At 36.6% G+C, this 20,397-nt stretch overlaps 2 protein-coding genes across 7 annotated transcripts in view; one reads left to right on the plus strand and one right to left on the minus strand.

Moving 5' to 3' along the window:
• THAP6 (THAP domain containing 6) overlaps window positions 1–11,440 on the minus strand; it is a 28,645-nt gene extending 17,205 nt beyond the window's left edge. The window contains exons 1-4 of one of the 4 annotated variants that reach the window (XR_013417169.1): window positions 11,375–11,422; window positions 10,363–10,462; window positions 8,914–9,121; window positions 4,813–4,938 (exon numbers count right to left, since the gene is read on the minus strand). Coding sequence is in view for 3 of the 4 variants with exons in the window: in XM_015138521.3 (XP_014994007.2) it covers window positions 4,813–4,938; window positions 8,914–9,121; window positions 10,363–10,442 (414 nt within the window). In the remaining variant the exon portion in view is untranslated. 4 annotated transcript variants of the gene reach the window in all.
• Window positions 11,441–11,571: 131 nt separating this feature from the next.
• RCHY1 (ring finger and CHY zinc finger domain containing 1) overlaps window positions 11,572–20,397 on the plus strand; it is a 41,573-nt gene continuing 32,747 nt past the window's right edge. Inside the window, 3 exon segments of one of the 3 annotated variants that reach the window (NM_001261545.1) lie at window positions 11,572–11,699; window positions 16,624–16,743; window positions 16,989–17,104. In NM_001261545.1, the coding sequence (NP_001248474.1) occupies window positions 11,610–11,699; window positions 16,624–16,743; window positions 16,989–17,104 (326 nt within the window). In that variant the 5' untranslated portion in view covers window positions 11,572–11,609. 3 annotated transcript variants of the gene reach the window in all.

Raw genomic sequence — 20,397 nt, forward strand, 5'->3', positions numbered from 1 at the left:
AGAACAACCAGAGATTAGGAATGCCCTATGCTCATGGGGCATAGCCATTATTCCCGCTAGCCGGACTCGAAAATGTCATGGTTCATGGACATTAAGTATACAAAATGGTCTTGTCAAACAAAGTAAAATCTGAAAGGGTCGAACAGTTTCTAACTAACTGTACCCCAGAATAATGCTCAAGAAAACATGATACAAAAATATCTAGCATCTGGCAAATTAAAACTCAAAATTCATGGCATGCAAAATTTACCAGGCATGCAAATAAGCAGGAAAACATTAGTCATAAGAAGAGATAAATCAATCAACGGAAACCAAGCTGGAACTGATACAAATGTTAGAATTAGCAGACAATATAATTAAGAAAGTTGTTAAAATTGTACTCCATCTATTCAAAAAGTTAAGTACATAAAATATATTAAAAAGACTCTAATAGAATATCTACAGGTAACTGTGATATGTGAGGTAAAAAAATACACTGGAGAGAATGGCAGTGTATTTTTTGAAATTTAACATTTCAGAATAAAAGATTTCGTGAATAGAAAGTTATAGCAACAGGAACTATCCAGTATGGACTACAGAGAGAAATGGAGATAGAAAAAAAATAAAGCATCAGCAACCTGTTGCACAATTTCAGACAGCCCAATATACATGTAATTAGAATTCCTGAAGAAGAGGACAAATTGGGATAGAAAGAAACATTTGAAGAAATCATGGCCCAAATTTTTCCAAGTTTGATAAAAACTATAAACTGATAAATGAAAAAGCTCAACAAACTTAATCACAAGAAATATGAAGAAAATGAAACCAAGGCATATCACCATCAGATTAGGCAAAAGCAGTAGAAAAACCAAAAATTCTTGTCCAGCAGTGGCTTATGCCTGGCCTAGCACTTTGGGAGGCTGAGGCAGGGGGACTGCCTGAGCTTAGGAGTTTGAGACCAGCCTAGGCAACATGGGGAAATCTGGTCTCTACAAAAACAAATAAAAATTAGTCCGGCATGGTGGCACACACCTGTAAGTCCCAGCTACTCAGGAGGCTGAGGTGGGAGGATTGCTTGAGCCTGGGAGGTTGAGGTTGCAGTGAGTCGTGAGTGTGCCACTGCACTCTAGCCTGGGTGACAGAGTAAAATCCTGTCTCCAAAAATAAATAAAAAATTTTAAAAACCAGACAAATTCTTAAAAGCAAAGAAAAAAAGAAGTATTAGGTACAGAGAAAAAAGGTGAGTATGATATTAATTAAATTTTTCTTTTTCTTTTTTTTTTTTTGAGATGGAGTCTCGCTCTGTCACCCAGGCTGGAGTGCAGTGGCCGGATCTCAGCTCACTGCAAGCTCCACCTCCCGGGTTCACGCCATTCTCCTGTCTCAGCCTCCCGAGTAGCTGGGACTACAGGCGCCCACCACCTCGCCCGGCTAGTTTTTTGTATTTTTTAGTAGAGAGGGGGTTTCACCGTGTTAGCCAGGATGGTCTTGATCTCCTGACCTCGTGATCCACCTGTCTTGGCCTCCCAAAGTGCTGGGATTACAGGACTGAGCTACCGCACCCGGCCTAATTAAATTTTTCATTAGAAATGGTGCATGTCATATACACCATGGAATACTATGCAGCCATAAAAAAGGATGAGTTTGTGTCCTTTGTAGGGACATGGATGCAGTTGGAAACCATCATTTTCAGCAAACAATCGCAAGAACAGAAAACCAAACACCGCATGTTCTCACTCATAGGTGGGAACTGAACAATGAGATCACTTGGACTTGGGAAGGGGAACATCACACACCGGGGCCTATCATGGGGAGGGGGAAGGGGAGAGGGATTGCACTGGGAGTTATACCTGATGTAAATGACGAGTTGACGGGTGCTGACGAGTTGATGGGTGCAGCACACCAACATGGCACAAGTATACATATGTAACAAACCTGCACGTTATGCACATGTACCCTAGAACTTAAAGTATAATAATAATAATAAAAAAAGAAGATAATAGTAAAATAATATACAGTGATGAGTACTACAGTACAGATAGATAAAATTAATTGGGGGGGAAAAAAAAAGAAATGGTGCATGTAAGAATACAGTAGGGCAACATCTTCAAAAGTACCAAAAACAACTGCCCCAGCCCCCAAAACTGTTAACCTAGAATTTGATTACATAGTAAAAATATCTTTCAAAAGTGAAGCTTAAACTTTTTAAGAAATAGAAACATTAAAAGAATTCATCACCAGCATAGTTACCCTATAGGAAATGTTAAAATAAATCCTGCAGGCAAAATGATAACAGGTGGAAATATGGACAGACACAAAGGAATGAAAAGCTCTGGAAATGGCACCTACATGGATAATATCAGATTTTTTCTTATTATCCAAATATCTTTAAAGAATAATTTACTGTTTAAACAAAAATAACAATATGGTGTGAAGTCTATAGCATATGTAAAAGTGAAATGCTTGACAGCAATAGCACAAAGATTGAGAAAGGAAAAATGAAAGTATATAAGATTTTTGTATATAAGGGAAATAATACTTTAACATAGCCTGTGATAAGTTAAAGATGCCATAAACCTAAACACAGACACGCAGACCAATGGAACAGAAAAGAGAACTCAGAAACAAATCCACACACCTACACTGAACTCACTTTCAACAAAGGTGCCAAGAACATAAACTGGGGAAAAGACAGTCTCTTCAATAAATGGTGCTGGAAAAACTGGATATCCACATGCAGAAACACTAAACTAGACCCCTACTTCTTACAGTATACAAAAATCAAATCAAAATGGATTAAAGAATTAAATCTAAGACCTCAAACTATGAAACGACTACAAGAAAACATTGGGGGAAACTCTCCAGGACATTAGTCTGGGCTAAGATTTCTTTTTTTTTTTGAGACAGGTTCTCACTTTGTTGCCCAGGCTGGAGTACAGTGGGTGCGATCAAGCTCACTGCAGCCTTGATCTCCTGGGCTCAAGTGATCCTGCCACTCAGCCTCCTGAGCAGCTAGGACTATAGGCATATGCCACCACCTCCAGCTAATTTTTTTGTATTTTTAGTAAAGATGGGGTTTCACCATGTTTCCCAGGCTGGTCTCGAACTCCTGAGCTCAAGCAATCTACTCACCTTGGCCTCCCAAAGTGCTGGGATTACAGGCATGAGCCACCACACCCGGCCTAAATATTTCTTGAGTAATACCCCACAAGCACAGGCAACCAAAGCAAAACGGACAAATGAGATCACATCAAGTTAAAAAGCTTCCGCACAGCAAAGGAAACAACAAAGTGAAGGGACAACCCACAGAATGGGACAAAATGTTTGTAAACTATCCATCTGGCAAGGGATTGATAACCAGAATATATAATGGGCTCGAAAAACTCAACAGGAAAGAAATCTAAAAATTTGATTAAACACTGGGCAAAACATCTGAATACACATTTTTCAAAAGAAGACATACGAATGGCTAACAGGCATATGAAAAGGAACTCATTATCACTGATCATCAGAGAAACACAAATCAAATCTACAATGACAAAATAACTCATGCCAGTTAAAATGGCTTTTATACCTAAAACAGGCAACAACAAATGATGGCAAGGATGTGGAGAAAAAGGAACCCTGTACACTGTTGGGATAAATTAGTACAACCACTATGGAGAACAGTTTGGAAGTTCCTCAAAAAACTAAAATAGAGCTACTGTATGATCCAGCAATCCCACTGCTGGGTGTATACCACAAAGAAAGGAAACCAGTATATCAAAGGGATATCTGCACTCCCATGTTTGTTGCAGACCGTTCACAATAGCCGATATTTGGAAGCAACCTAAGTGTCCATCAACAGATGAATGGATAAAGAAATGTGGTGCTTAAACACCATGGAGTACTACTGAGTCATTAAAAAAATGAGATTTAGACATCTGCAACAACATGGATAGAAATAAGCCAGGCACAGAAAGACAAACATTATATATTCTCACTTATTTGCAGGATCTAAAAATCAAAACAATTGAACCCACAGAGATAGGAGAGTAAAATGATGGTTATGAGAGGTTGGGAAGGGTAGTGGGATGCGGGGAAGTGGGGATGGTTAATAGGTACAGAAATATAGTTAGACAGACTGAATAAGATCTAGTATTTGATAGTACAATGGGGTGACGATAGCCAACAATAATTTATCATATATTTAAAAATAAAAACAATAATTTATCATATATTTAAAAATAACTAAAAGTATAATTGGATTTTTTTGTAACATAAAGGATAAATGCTTAATGTGATGGATACCCTATTTACCCTAATGTGATTATCATGTATTGTATACCTAAATATATCTCATGTGTCCTATATATATACACACATACTATGTAGCCACAAAAATAAATTATTATAAAGCCATGTTAATCAAGATAGTAAAAGAGATCTAGATTCCATGCCTGCCTCTAACATGAATAAGCAATGAGATGAATAAATAAATGCAAGCTTGAATACTCTGTATGTGTATGACTGAGAAAACTTAGAGAAATAGCTATTTTTTATTACATATTTCATATGGAAATTACAGCAGTTAGAGAGAATAATTATTTCCTTGGTAGAAATATCCTTGCAAAAAGCTTTCTTCAATGAACTACGTATGTAAGCAAAGGATTAACTACCTCTCTTTTGATGTTGCATATATACAAATTATTATGATTCTAGGAAGCAATATTATTTGTGGATATTACATATTAACCCCTAGATTTTGCTAGGATTCTGAAAAATTTGATTCTAATGGAGAGGACATATTCATCTTAAAAGAATTAACATGAGCTCAGTAAGTAATTTACTTACAAAAATGAACTGGGATTGGAATTCTTTAATACATGAGGCAGCACCAACAAGATGATGATTGTAGTTAGTGGCTGGAACGGTTTTGAGGGTGAAGTTTTTTCTACAATGAAGTTTTTCTCTTTTCCCCTGTTAAGAATAGTTAATAACAATCATCAAGTGAGATACTTTTGTCCTTTGTTACATTTTTATTCCTTCTTAACTTTGTATAGTGAAGTTAATACCACATTTCTTTTCATGGAAATTGCTTTTAAAAGTCAGTAAATTCCACTCAGATAATTTTAAAAGAACTTCCTGAAAACAACTCTAAGGTTCATCTGAAAACACAAATTTTCCTAAAAAGGAAGAGTGTAGGAGGATACACCCTACAAGCTATTAAAAATATAATACACAGTAACAATAATTAAAATAGTGTGCTCCTTTTTTAGGACTAGACAGGAAAACCTAGAAACAGATCAAGTAGATAGATGCCTTTAGGATAAAGGTGGCATTCTACATAAGGCCACAAATCACGTAAAAATCAACTAATTAAGAAAAGCAGTTGTATCCTTTATATATAATAAACCACAATGAAATTCCATGTACTGAAATTTTATGTAAAAAAGAAAACTATAGGTGGTAGAAAAAATATAGAGATTATTTATATAATCTTAAGGGGAGGAAGGCTAATGTCATATAACACAAGAGAAAATACAGAATTGACTACATTGAAAAAAGCTTGAATTTCAAAAAAAAAAACCTATGCCATAACTAGAACTGAAGACAAACAATAAAAAGTAACTGGGAAGGAAAGTGGGAGAAAGGGGAAAAAAAAAAGGAACTGCAATGTAGATGGCAGTTAAATGATTTGTATCCTCGATATCCAGTGTTTTTACAAAACAGCATAGGAAAACATAATAGAAGAGGACCTGAATAATCAATTCATAAAACAGTACATTTATCCAATAAACCCATGAAAAAATGTAGACATGCACGAGTGTTCACAGATAAATTAAAACAATAAGATGCCATTTTGCCTATCAATTTTAGCAAAGTTTACAAATACCACTTATACCAAGGATTAGGGTAGGTAGACATTCTTATGCATAGCTAGTAGGGTGACAAATTGGTGCAAGCTTTCTAATGAGGCTTTGGAAGATCTTTATCAAAAGCAAATCTTTAAAAAGTGTATATAGTCTTTGATCCAACAACAATTCTGTTTGCAGAATTCAGTTCAAGGAAATAAGGATATAAGCCCGCTACAATAATGTTCATTTTAGTCCTGTTTAAAATAAGGAAAGATGACAGCCTATACACAATACTGAAGACTGATTACATATACTATTGTTCATGTGTAGGATCAACTATTATATGGTCAGTAATATATGGTCTATATAATTGACACCACTAACTACTGTCAACGATATGGAACCAAAGGAATTCTTATACGCTGATGGTGGGACTATAAATTTGCAAAAGCACTTTGGAAAACAATGGCAATATATATTCAAGCTGAACATCCACATCATCAGGACCTAGTAATTTCCTCTTCTAATTGAAGCATATATATACCCTATAGAGATGTGTACATAAATGGACCAAAAGACGTGCCCCAAAATGTTCAGAGCTGCACAAGTTATAATAGCCCCAATGTGAAAAACCACCCAAACATTTATTAATAGTAGAATGAAGAAATTAGTTTATTTGTACATCACAATACTATACAGCAAAGAAGATAAACGGACCAGTATCTCATGCTACAATGTGGATGAATCACACAAAATGTTGAGCTAAAAAATCCAGAGTACATACTGTAGACAGGACTCCATGTATATAACTGACAGTGATAAAGTCAAGTGTAGTGACTGGGAAAGCATGTGAGGGAGGCTTCTGGGGTACCTGTAATGTTTTATATCTTGGTCTGAGGGGAGTGATATGAGTATACCCACTTTGTGAAAACACATTGATTTGTACACTTATAAGCACTCTTCCATAAATATGCTTTACTTCAATATAAAGTTTAGTTTAAAAAAGTGATGGTCTATATAGGTTTCTCTTAAACATGTGATCCATAGATCTGCAGCACAAACAGATTGGGATGTTAGAAAGTACACTCCAACTTACTGAATCTAATTCTCTGGAAGATGTAGGATTCTGTATTTTAAACAAACTCACTGGATAATCCTTATGTAGACTAAAGTTTGAAAGCTATGGTTGTAAGAAAATATTTAATGTCATGGAGAGTAGTAGTTAATAGTAGTCTCTGAAGCCAAAATGCCTGGGATCAAATCTAGCCTCTGCCATTTAATAGCGGTGTGACCCTGGAGAAGGCATTCTAGTTCTCTGGGCCTCAGTTTTCTCAAGTGATAAAATGAAAATAATAATAGTACTTACCTGACATGGTTCTTTCAAGGACTGAGTTAATAGATTAATGTAAAATACTTGGAATAGCGCCTGGCACACAGTACACACTATGTTAAAAAACCCAATAAAGCAAATAAAGGAAAAGGTATACCGTGTAATTCTATTTCCAGAAGATTATCTATATAAATATAGATGAATTTATATAAAGCATATTTGTAAATAATTACAAAGATACAGATAAAAGTGTTCACAGTATTATCTACGGATTATGTATTATTTTATTTTTGCTTCTATAATCTTATTTTCTAAAGTGAAAAATTTATTTGTTATAAGAAAATCAATAGTTTTTTAAAAGTTAGTAACTTATGGTTTACTTGATTTATTACGCCCGTATTTCTTAAGGTCTTCTTAACATTACAGCTAGATGACACCTTGGTGGTAGGAAAAAACAAAAGCCCTAGAGTAACTTTCCCAAGATACTGTATATTTATTAGTACGGAAGAAAGTGAGGCATTCTCTACCTGATCACTCAGGTTCTACAATATGACCAACTGCAGCCAAGTGACCAGGACTGCATGGGAGCGGGTATGCTTCTGGCTACTTCTCTTGTTTTTAACTGCCAGGAAGGAGATCCCTTTCAATGGAGGCTCTCCCTGAATTTTCCACATTGGAATCAATCAATCAATATCTATAGGTTCTGGAAATTCACTTTTAGGTATATAAAGTCAAGAGAGATACTGAGGGTGAGGCAGCCAATCCATGGGAATATTACTGAGAAAAAAACACAGAATTCAATTAGCATTTACTTATTCGACTGTTCTTTCTTTTCCTGACCTTTTCTTCTCCTGTGCTCGTATCTCTTTTTTGGTTTTCTTCCTTTTGATCCTACCTAGACTTTACGCTTCCATGTATGTGGCTCTTACAAGTACTTTAGTCCTATTAGTAGTTCTGCTCTTGACTTCTACCCCAGTGTTAAGGACTGCCAACTTGGAACATCAGCTCAACCTTCTTATGAGGCTTTGGAAGATCTTTATCAAAAGCAAATCTTTAAAGAGTGTATATAGTCTTTGATCCAACAATTTTATTTGCAGAATTTAGTTCAAGGAAATAAGGATATAAGCCAGCTACAATAATGTTCATTTTAGTCCTGTTTAAAATAAGGAAACTTATTCAACCTTCTTACGTTAACTTCAATTTTTAGACAAAAATCTTGAGTTATGCTAATTCCTAAAGTCAGTCCATTTCATCAAACATTAGTAATGTACAAATATTTATGAGTGGTTACTGGTAAAACACTCCTACTACACATTACAAAAGTTGAAGATGCAGTCTATAAATTTAAAACCTCAAGAATGGACTTCAAATGAATAAGCAAACAATAAAAATGTTAGCGAGAGCAGCAAATAGTATCATAAAAAGTGAGCAATGGCCAGGCGTGGTGGCTCACGCCTGTAATCCCAGCACTTTGGGATGCCGAGGAGGGTGGATCACGAGGTCAGGGGTTGAAGACCAGCCTGGCCAAGAGGGTGAAACCCCGTCTCTACTAAAAATACAAAAATTAGCCAAGTGTGGTGGCGGGCACCTGTAATTCCAGCTTCTCGGGAGGCTGAGGCAGAGAATTGCTTAAACCTGGGAGGCAGAGATTGCAGTGAGCTGAGATCATGCCACTGCACTCCAGCCTGGATGACAGAGTGAGACTCTATCTCAAAAAAAAAAAAAAAAAAGTGAGCAATGATGGTAAATAGTATCTCATAAACAAACCTGTAGGTGATATGGAGAATCAAAGATAGAAGGTATGACTCCAGGTTTCAGTTTAATGTTTGGAGCACTTCTGTCAAAATCTGTCTTTTTAAAGTGCCTCGAACACAACACATCTCCTTTTTTAGGCTCCCAAATGCCAGCTGCATTCACATCAAGTCTTTTCATTGCTAATACCCATTTCCTTTTGATGTTTTCATCTGTGGGGAATCTAGAAAAAAATCAAAAAAATATTTTAAAATCAAATACTATTGCTACATAATTGAATTAAAGCTGTCTTATACAACTGACTAAATTGATTCGTTAACTAGTTTGTTATTAGTCTTGAGAATTACAGTATTTAGGAAACCATAATTCATGCTTTGGTAACTTTCCATTTTAATATTCAGATTTTCTGCCAATCATGCTGCAGATATATGGCCCTCATTTTAATTTTTCTCATATTATAAGGACGAAAAATTTCAATGGATATTTAGCATCTTATAGTAAGATCCACAATTGAAAGTATTTATTCATCTATAGATGATAAAAGAATTATCACTTGGGCCTTTTCCTATCTGAAATGATATCCACAATTTATCCTCGATAAAAAGGGCCCTTTGTAATTCCATTCTTCTGTCAGCATCAGAAAATTGCTTAGTACAGCATTTAATACATAGCAGGTCTACAGATACTTAGTGAATGAATGCAGAGAATAGCTGCAGAGTGTGGAGTTCTGGAGATCAGAGCTATTTTGAGAGATATGAAGGCCAATAGCCATATCTGATTCAATTTTCAAGCTGGTTCAAATTTTTCTGAAATAAGGTAGGATATATATATATATGCTCATTTTTTGATTTCTTTATATCTAACCAAATAGCTAGGAGATCTTTCTCTAACACATAGCACAGTGCCTGGCACAAAAGCAGCAAAATAAACCTTTAACAAGTGAACAATTATTAAATCTTACTACTCTTTCACTTACTCTTTCACGGCTCTCAGGAGAATGGCTAAAATATGAAACTAAAATCATCTTGATTTATTTGCAACACAGCTAAAGATCCCTTGGTCTGAACTTGTAATTTATATTTTTTCTGTATAACCTATGCTTGATCTATTTCTAAATAGAAACGGCAATATATTTGAGCAAAGCCCCTGCATTCAGATTGTAAACTATATGTAAACAACATTGAATTTCTTTGGTGATATGATAAAATACAAAGTAATAATATTAGCAAAAGTTAGTCTTAACGGTATTTTTTGTAAACCAGTCTCTCGTATCTTAAAGTATCTTAAAACTTTTAAACTAAATTATAAACATGTAAAGGTATCACATTGTCACTTCAAATTTTAAAAACAGGTTATTTAAAAAGGACTCGGGAACTAAAGTTCAAAATTGAAGACAAGCAGAACTGTCTTTTGCTTTTTATAACATGGCCAAAGTATTTGGCTTAAACTACAGCACAATCTTACACGTGAAATGTCAGTCCTTTTAACTTCGAATTTGGCAAGCAGCGAGAAGCACATCCAATGGCGGAGCAGCATTTCACCATTTTAGCAACTCATAACAGAGCTGAAAGAAAATTAGAATATTGAGTCAGTAACTGGAAAGCTGAAGGGGAATAGATTCCCTTTCCCGGTGTTTTAGGAAACATGAAATCAGGTTAGAAAGCTAAAGACAAGTATCTTCTTCTAACACCTGCAGCTTTGCTTATAACATTTTCCAGGGTCTTGACTCTTTAATAAGGAGAAACATATTTAGCTATGTACCCCGAGTCTGATTTCAATTTTGTTGGCTTGTACATTTCCCTTCCACCTTCTGACAGGTACCATGTTCTCTGTGCCACAAAGCCTTTTGCACACTAACTCCTACCCATCTTTCAGCTCTCAGCTTGCATTGCTTCGCCAGAGAAACCTTCCATGACTGACACCCAGATTGTCAGAGCTGCTCTAATATTAGCTCTCACAGGACACACACTTCTTTCTAGCACTTCTCCAAGTTGTAATCTTACATTTATTGCAGTGATCGCTCTTATTAATGTCTTCCTCCTCCACCAGTCTTAGTTCCATGAGGTCATGGTGGAGTGTGTCTATTTTTTCCTACTTTTTGTCCTTACGGTTTAGCTGGTGACTGGCAATAGTGAATGTCAGTACATACTTTGAATGAACAGCAAGTAAACGGGAAAAGGAGGAAGCAAGAAGCACTTCCAGGTGCTAGCGAGTGCCCTGGCATCCAGGAGCGGCGCGCGGGACCCGATGAGCCCAAGGCCCGGGCCGAACTCCGCCCCTTTCTCCAGGCTCCCCGCCACCGGAGGGAGAGAGGGAGGGGCCGCCCGTCACAGGTAACGATGCACCTAGTGAGCGTCTTTTCCTCAGGCGCCAACCGGCGTCTCCGCGCCGCTGCCGCCCACCTCGCTCCGAACCACGCCCTGAGATTTGGGCGGGTAGCGATGGGGGGAAAAACAGGCAACCTAAGAGTTATTACCGTTAGCAGCGAAGACTACGACTAACGTCAACGACGGACACTGCGTCTGCCTTCGCTTCCGCCTCGTGGCCCCGGGAACCGGAAATCCGTCTGCCCCGTGTCACGTGCTTAGGAGCCATATTGGCGCTGGTGGCTGCTGGGGCTGGGAGGGGGTGTGCTAGAGAGGCGCAGCTTCTCTGGGCGTGGTTTTTATCCTGGGGGAAGGATCGGTGGAATGTGAGGGGCGGTGGAGGAGATGGCGGCGACGGCGCGGGAAGATGGCGCCAGCGGTCAAGAGCGAGGGCAGCGGGGTTGCGAGCACTATGACAGAGGATGTCTCCTGAAGGTGACGCCTTCTATGGGCTCTTCCCCGACAAGCTTCCTCCGGGCTGGGCTGGGGCGGGCTGGGCAGCCGGTTAGGCTTGGATTTAAGTTTGAGGTTAACCTGCTTTTCAGGATACCTTTTTCACCTGGAATTGGGTTCCTCTTGAGGAGAACGTTTTTGGCAAGGCGATGAAGCCCCACCTTTCCTACCTGCTTCGTACGTTGAAAGCAAAACCCTTCTTTCTTGGGAAGTGATTAGGCTTGCACAGTGGTCTCTTTGCCAGTGGGCTTATTCGTCTTTTGCTGCTAAAGTAGACTGAGGCAGCCCCGGGCCTGTACTGGGTTTTCCGTTCAGGTGTGTGATGAAATAATGGAAGTGGAGATAATGGAAATAAACAGGTGGAGAACCCGAATACGATTTCAGCTCCTGTAGTAAAGTTTTATAGCCTGCCAGCTTCATTTTAGAGGCAATGCGTATGTTCAGACCTATGTAGGAAAAAACATGTGTCCCAAAAAAGAAGACAATCATGTAATTGCCATTAAATAGAAAATTATGTATAGGAAAGTGCCTAATGAGCTTGTATTGTTACTTTGGGAAAACTTCTTAATCTGTATTTGTTTTAAATTGATACGTATTCAATTGAAGTTTCCGGATTTTCCTTGCAAGAAACAGTACAAAAATTTCTCTTAGAAAACTTGGTCTTTGGAACCTCAACCACCCTTTCCCCAAATCTTAGCTCTCCTCTTTAATAACTGTGATTTTAGCTTGCTCCTCTTTACCTCATGTGTAAAATGGAGATGATAGCACCTGTTTCATAAAAGTGTATGAGGATTATATACTAAAGGGCATGTATGGTGTCTAACAGGGTGCATTCCCTGAAGTAAATGAGTAGTAAATGTATACCACCATGACTATTACTATCATGTATTACTACTATCTATCATCTATTACTAATATCATGACTGTTACTATTAATCTGAGTATTATTACTTTTTGTCCTTTCACTTCACAAGTCAGCCTTGCTGGTCATTGCCTCATTATTAGAAGCAAGTTCTAGTCTCAGGCCTCTACGTGCATCCTAAACTCTTTTCTGTAGGTCATGGCTTGATGAACGTTGCTCCACTGCACTGGATGAAGCTCCTTAAAAATGTTGGTCAGCCACCAAATGTTGTGTAAGGAAATTGAATGCTATCCTTATGATTCAGTTTCTACTGAGATGTATTATTACTCTTTAAAACTTGAGGTCTAAAACGGAATTTAACATCTTGCCTGCCCCCCATAAACCACACAACTAGATTTGTGTATCATAGCACTAAGATACTTCACCCTGGGTGTCACAGGTTTTGCGCCCCCCCACCCCCACCCCTTAAATACCAGAGGCCAAGTGAAGCATTTCGAGGAGGATGTGGTCAACTAGGTCAAATGCAGCTGTTTGAGTAAGATAACTGAGAATTGCTCTTTGGATTTGGCAAGGAAGAGGTCACTGGTGATCTTGACAAGAAGAGTTCTAGCGGAGAGGTCAGGATTCGAGTGGATTTAAGAGAGAATGGGAGGAGTGTATTTGAAAATAACATTTATAGGCTATTCTTGGGGTTTTGCTGTAAAGGGGAGCAAATAATAAGGTGTGGTTGCTGGGAGATGTGGCACTATATTTTTTCCTCTTTAAGAGAGGAACTATTACAGCATGTTTGTATATTCTAGTAAATGATACAATAGAGTGAGAACGTTTTATAATGCAGGAGAGGGAGAGAAAACTGTAAGGGCATTGTCCTTGAGTAGCCAAAGGGTATGAAATCCAGTGCACAAGTGAAGAAGTTGGCCTTAGAAACATAGACTGTCAGTTCTTAGTAAGGGAAGGCAGAGGATGAGGTATATTTGCAAGTAAGTTAATAGAGATTATAGGACGGTATTCTTTTCAGGCCTATCAGCAGGAAGTATGTTTACTGTTTTTATAGTGAAATAAGGTCATCAGCAGAGTGTTAAGGAGGAAGAAAGATTTGTTAGAGTTTTAAAGCCAGAGGAGAAGTGAAATGATCATCTAAGTCTTAGGTCTTAGACGCTAGAAGAGTGACAGAATTGATTGGAGAAACGTGATAGTAAGTGTCCACTTCATATGAACCAGCAAGAATGGTGATGCTTTTTCTCTAGTGATATTCAGCTGCTTCTGATGTAAGTCAAATAGGGTTTAACCAGGGTTGGGATTGTTATTCGTGAGTGTAGAGGAAGAGAGAAGGGAACTAGGGTGTTGCAAGGGGAGACTTGGAGTAAGTTAGGGAGGAGTTAATGGTTAGAGAATTTCATGCTTGGAATTGAGATGCAGAGAGGGTGCGCTGTTGTTCTGTAGCAGTGGTTTTCAAAGTGTGGTGAATGGACCCCTGGGGATTCCCGAGGTCCTTTCAGGGGGTCTGCAAGGCCAAAACTACTTTCTGTGAATACTAAGATATTTGTTTTTTTTTCAGTCTGTTGACACATGCACTGATGGTGGAAAAGCACTGTTTAGTACTGCCAGTACCTTAGCTTGAATCAAGACAGTGGCACTGAACTATACTACACCTATAGTTTTTTTAAAAAGCCAGCTTCTCTTAAAAATGTTGATAAAGCAGTAACATCATTAATTTTAATCACATTTCAACCCTTGAATATATGTCTTTTTAATATGCCGTTCAATGACATGGGAAGTTTTGATCAAACCCTTCTGCAAACTGAAATTAGAGGGTTGTCTTGAGGAAAAGCTCTTGTGCAATTGGATTGTAAAGTGAACTAGTTGCTTTTTTTCCTGGAACAACTTTTTTACTTGAAAAAACTGTAGTCATTCACATTTGGGTGTTTGGCAGACATTTTCTCAAAAAGGAGAAAAGTGAGACTCACTACAAATGAAAATGACAGTATTTGTTGCCAGTGATAAAATTCAAGCTTTCACACAAAAATTAGAATTTTGGAAAACTTTTATTAGCTTTTGAGAGATTGGAAGCTTTTTTAAAAGACTTTTTTTTTTTGGTGAGATTTTCTTCAATACCTAAAGACTTTGATATTAAATGTTAAATGTGTGAACATTTAGAAGATGTAAATAACTCACTGAACTGGTATTTTCCAGATGACCAATGCATGAGGAAAACATCCATTTGAAGTGCAAGATAGATCAATAGATTTAAATGTAACCAAGGAAGAAAAGTTCATTGATATGATTTCAGATTTCATGTTGCAACTACCCTTTAAGAGTTGTTCTAGTGTAATATCAGAGAATAATGTCCATAATTCTCCAAAAAGGCTATTAAAATACTCCTTTCTTTTCCAGTGTACATATTTGTGTGAGGCCAGAGTTTCTTCTTGTACTTCAGCCACAACTGTTTGAATGCATAAGCAGATAGAAGAATTAAGCTGTTTGGGGGGAAAAATATAGTTATTTTTCATCAAAATATGTTATTTATGTTAACAAGTAATGAGTTTGTTACTTTTAAAAAGTAATATTTTAAAAACCTATCCTTTTTAATTTATGATATGGTATATGTCAATAGATAAAATCCACATAAACCAAAGCTCTTGGGGATTCTCAATAATTTTAAAAAGTGTGAGGGGATCTTGAGACCAAACCATTTGAGAATGACTGTTCTACGGTATAACTATGAGAATAGTGGGTTGGAGGACAAGGTTATTGGAAATGACAAAGTCAAGGACTGAGAGTTGCAGAAAAAGGAAACCAGTTAAATGTTAAAATCTTTAATGAGCGAACTACGTTATGGTAAGTCAAGGCATAGGAAGCCTTCAGAAATGAGTGGATCTGCAAGGTCACAGTGTATTGGAAAGTATTGAGTTAGCTCACTGGCCTGGAAATCTCTTGATATACTTGTAATGGTAAAATTGCTGTCATGAAAAAACCCAACAGTGATGTAGATTGAAGAATAGAGGTTTTATTTCTTCCCATTTAACAATTCCAAGGCGAGTGATGCAGATTGGTGATGGGGTTTGTTCCACGTGGTCACTCCAGGGACGAGATTTTTCTGTTGGTATCATTTTGTCATGTTTTAGGGCATATGGCCATCTGTCTGATAGAGCTGAACAATTGTGCCTAGGAAGGAGAGGATATATTTTGGTGAACAACTGGCAGTCTTTGCCATGCATGAAAACCAGGACTATCTCTTACATTTGTTGCATTTTCTGCAATGTTAGATACGAGGTTGGTGATTAGTAAAAGCTAGTAAAATAAGAATATAATCTTTATTATTTTTAATGTAAATGAATTTATCTGGAAATGTGTAAGAAGAGGTTGCCTGTTTGCTGTTTAGGCTCAGAATGAAATTAGGGTGTTATATTAGTCTGTTTTCACACTGCTGATAAAGACATATCCAAGACTGGGAAGAAAAAGAGGTTTAATTGGACTTACAGTTCCACATGGCTGGGGAGGCCTGAGAATCATGGCGGGAGATGAAAGGCACTTCTTACATGGTGGTGGCAATAGAAAATGAGGAAGAAACAAAAGCGGAAACTCCTGATAAACCCATTAGACCTCATGAGATTTTATTCATTGTCACAGGACTAGCACGGGAGAGACTGGCCCCCGTGATTCAGTTACCTCCTACTGAGTCCCTCCCACAACACGTGGGAATTCTGGGAGATACATTTCAAGTTGAGATTTGGGTGGGGACACAGCCAAAGCATATCAGGTGTTGTGGGATTAGTGTTTAAATCTGGGGATTTCCTTCATAATTCTTTTGTTTTAAAGTTGTGTTCAACTTCATACAGACATAGTGACGTTGAAGGGAAAAATTAATATAAAATATGCCAAAAAACTAGTGAAATGTTATGTTTAGGATCAGTTTAGCAGCTGATCTATTGGGTGTAATCTTTCAGTTCCATCTAGGAGGAGGAGGAAGAAATTTTCTTTTTGCATTGCACACTTGGTTTCTCTTGCTTCTTACTATATGTCTTTTTTCTTCATGGGGGTTAGGCACCTTGCTGTGACAAGCTTTATACTTGCCGCTTGTGTCATGATAACAATGAAGATCATCAACTAGATCGCTTTAAAGTGAAGGAAGTGCAGTGCATAAACTGTGAAAAAATTCAACATGTAAGATTTTATGACATTTTTATTTTCTTTTTAAAAACCGTATTAAGGTGCTTTGAAAACATTTAATCAAAAGTGTTATAAATAAGACTTCTTTAACTTCTAGAATAAGCAGTATCTTTGGTTTAAGTGTTTCAAACTTGTAAAAATAAACTGTATATACTTGAACATAAGTTCTAGATATTCCATTGGTAACTCAAAATGTTTTGGTTAGTTTATTGCAGTTTTTAATTGTGTGTCTTTTTTAGGCCCAACAGACTTGTGAAGAATGTAGCACATTGTTTGGAGAATATTATTGCGATATATGCCATTTGTTTGACAAAGATAAGAAGCAGTATCACTGTGAAAACTGTGGAATTTGTAGGTACTGTATGTAAAACGTTCTTATCTAATTGCCTCTAATGTATATGCAATAATTGTTTTTAAAATCAACTTTATTTAGGTGTAATTTACATCTGATAAAATACATTCATTTTAAGTGTCCAATTCAGTGAGTTTTTATAAATACTGGTATCTCTTTTACTATCAGCACAATCAAGCTATAGAACATATCTATTCTAAAAAGTTTATTCATGCCTTGTTAATAATTTAATTTATCCATCAATTATTGTATAGCTTTTTAGAATTTTACCTTTGGAATATGAAAGATGTTTTGTATAAAGTGTTTTATGGGCAACTGAGGTAGAGAATTGGGATAAATTTTTCCTTTGTAAAAATTAGGATTTAAAAAATTATCAAATACAGGGTAATTTTATAAAAATTGGAAAAAACAGAAAAGTAGAAATAATAAAAATAAAATAACCTACAGCCTAACTGCAGACAAGCTACTGTTGACATGTCGGTGTATAAGGAATTATTTTCTTTCTTAAAAAAACTCAAGTATTTTAGATGTATTTTAAAGCATGTATGTAAAGTGTGTCTAAAGTACAGTACAGTGAATAAGCCACTGAGTTTAGGAAAGGTGTGTAACCAATACTGTCAAAGCCCAAGGTGTTCCATGTTCAGTCCTTTCTTCTTGTCCCTGCTGGAGGTAATCACTGTCTTAAATATTTTAAATCACTTTCCTGCCTTTTTTTTTTTTTTAATATAATTTGTTTTTAAGGAAGGATAACCAACCTACCAAAATATACAGAAATTATAAGCAAATGACTTTATGAATTTTAACAAATGAACATACCTTTGTAACCACTACCCAGATCAAGAAACAGAACATTCATAGCACCTTCATAGCTTCCTGTGTGCCCCCTTCAAATTAATACACTTCCCCAAAGGTAACCAGTATGCTGACTTTTGGAAGTTTTTAATAAATTGAATCATACAGTATATGTTCTTTTGTGTTTTATATGTTTTAAGGCCATGTCTTTCAGTGGTCACATACTTAAAATTATTACATTTTCCTGTATGATTGACCCATTTATTATTATATAATGTGTCTTTTTATCTTTAGTAATATTTCCTGCCCTAGGCTCTACTGTATCTGTATCAGCTTTCTTTTGATGAGTTTTTGCATGTATATCCTTTTCCATGTAGACATTTTTGTACACTTACATTTAAGGCATGTGCCTTGTAAAACAGCATATAGTTGAGCTTTAACTTTTCAATCCAGTTAGATAAAACTGTCTTTTACTTGGAGTATGTAGTTTGTTTTTTATTAATGTAGTTAGGATATATTTGTGTTTCAGTCTACAATTTTGGTAGTTTCTATTGCCTTATTATTTGTCTTTTTTTCCTCTCCTTTCTTGTCTTCTTTGGATTAATCCGCTGCTCTCCTATTTTGCTTTTATTCTCTATAGGCTTGTTAGTTATACATTTTTCCATTATTTTCTTAGTGGTTATCCTAGAAATTATAACATACATCATTGGCTTACTAGAATAATATGTTTATCACTTCTTGGATAATGTTAGGACCTTAAACACTAAGCGTCTTTATATATAGTGCTATTGTTGTTATATATTTACCGTTTCTATTGCCCTTCTTTCCTATAAGTCTCCAGCATTGTCTTTGGAGTTAGTTTTCTTCTGCTTGAAGAACTGTCTTTAGTATTTCTTTTAGTGAGGTCCTGCTGATGATACATTCTCTCAGTTTGTTTTTTTTTTTTTGTTTCTGAAAAATGTCTTCTTTTGCCTTCATTTTTGAATATTTTTGCTGGGTGTAGAATTCTAAGTTTACAGGTGTTGGTTCCCCCTGACCTTCCAACAGTTTAAAGATATTCTGGTTCCATGGTTTCTGTTTAAAAATATCACCTCTCTGGCGGGCGCCTGTAGTCCCAGCTACTCGGGAGGCTGAGGCAGGAGAATGGCGTAAACCCGGGAGGCGGAGCTTGCAGTGAGCTGAGATCCGGCCACTGCACACCAGCCTGGGCGACAGAGCGAGACTCTGTCTCAAAAAAAAAAAAAAAAAAAAAATCACCTCTCAGGATTATTATTGCTTCTTTGAAAGTAAAGTGTCTTTTATCCTCCTCTTGCTGTTTTTTAAGTTGTTAGCATTTTTTCCATGTGTCCAGGTTTGATTGAGTGTAATATTTATCTGGCTTGGGGTTTGTAGCATTTCTTGAATCTGTGGCTTGATGTCTTCTGTCAATTTTGGAATATTTTTGACCAGTTTCTGTTCAGATAATGTTTCTTTACCATTTTCCCACCTCTTCTAAGACTCCATTCCATAGATCTTTTTACTACATCCCATATCTCTTTTTTTTTTTTATATGTATTTCTCCTACTTTGATTTTCTTTATGCTTAAATTGGACACTTTCCACGGATTATCTTCCAGGTCTCTATTCTGCTGTGTTGAATCTGCTGTTAAGCCTACCAAGTTATCTATTTATTTATTTATTTATCTATGAAATTTATATTGAATCTTCATTCTTGTTATTTTCCAGTTGTCAGGTGAAATTCTTTACCTTTTTTTCTTTGAATGTATTGATCACATAATTTAAAGGGCTGTGCCTTATGACTCTAATATCTTGATTACCTATGGGTAGGTTTTGTTTTCTCTTTTTTCCCCGTTGGTGTTTGGTTCTGCCTTTTGACATGCTTGATTTTTTTTTTTTTTAGTTGATTGTTGGACATAATATGTAAAAATTTGTTAAGCTCTGGAAGCTTTTTTTTTTTTCCAGAGAGAATTTATTTTTCTTTCAGAAGGTAGTTAATGTAGGGATGGATAACCTTAATCCAATTTAGCATTGATATGATTAGAGTCTAATTTTTGTTTTTTTTGTATGTCCTGTTCTATTTTGTTTTTTCTTTTTCCCCCTTTATTCTTATGCTCCTAGGACTTGGTCCCTTGGAGATCTTGACTTAAAGCTAGGGTTGCTTACCAGGCCCATCTCTTTTGTGGTGGAACCTGGACTCCAAATTTTGGCCCCCTAGCATAGGAATACTTTCAGAGGATTTACTCAGTTTCTTAGGCTCTTACCTGTTGCTCTCTGTTTAGTTTCTTAGCTTGTCACAACACAGTTTAGGGTCTAAAAATCTTTCAAGGAAGAAAGAAGTAGAGACTATTGACTTTGCCTCAGTGTATTTCCTTTCTCTCTGATATCTTTGCCCTTCAAGCACTTAGTTGTGCTTTACTACTTGTAAACAACTTGTTTGTTTTCTTTAAATTGAGTTTTTCTAGTTCTCAGTAAGAGTTTTAGTCCTATAGAAGCTACTTCGTCATT

The sequence above is a fragment of the Macaca mulatta genome, chromosome 5 (genome assembly GCF_049350105.2).
Source record: "Macaca mulatta isolate MMU2019108-1 chromosome 5, T2T-MMU8v2.0, whole genome shotgun sequence".
Taxonomy (NCBI): Eukaryota; Metazoa; Chordata; class Mammalia; order Primates; family Cercopithecidae; genus Macaca; species Macaca mulatta.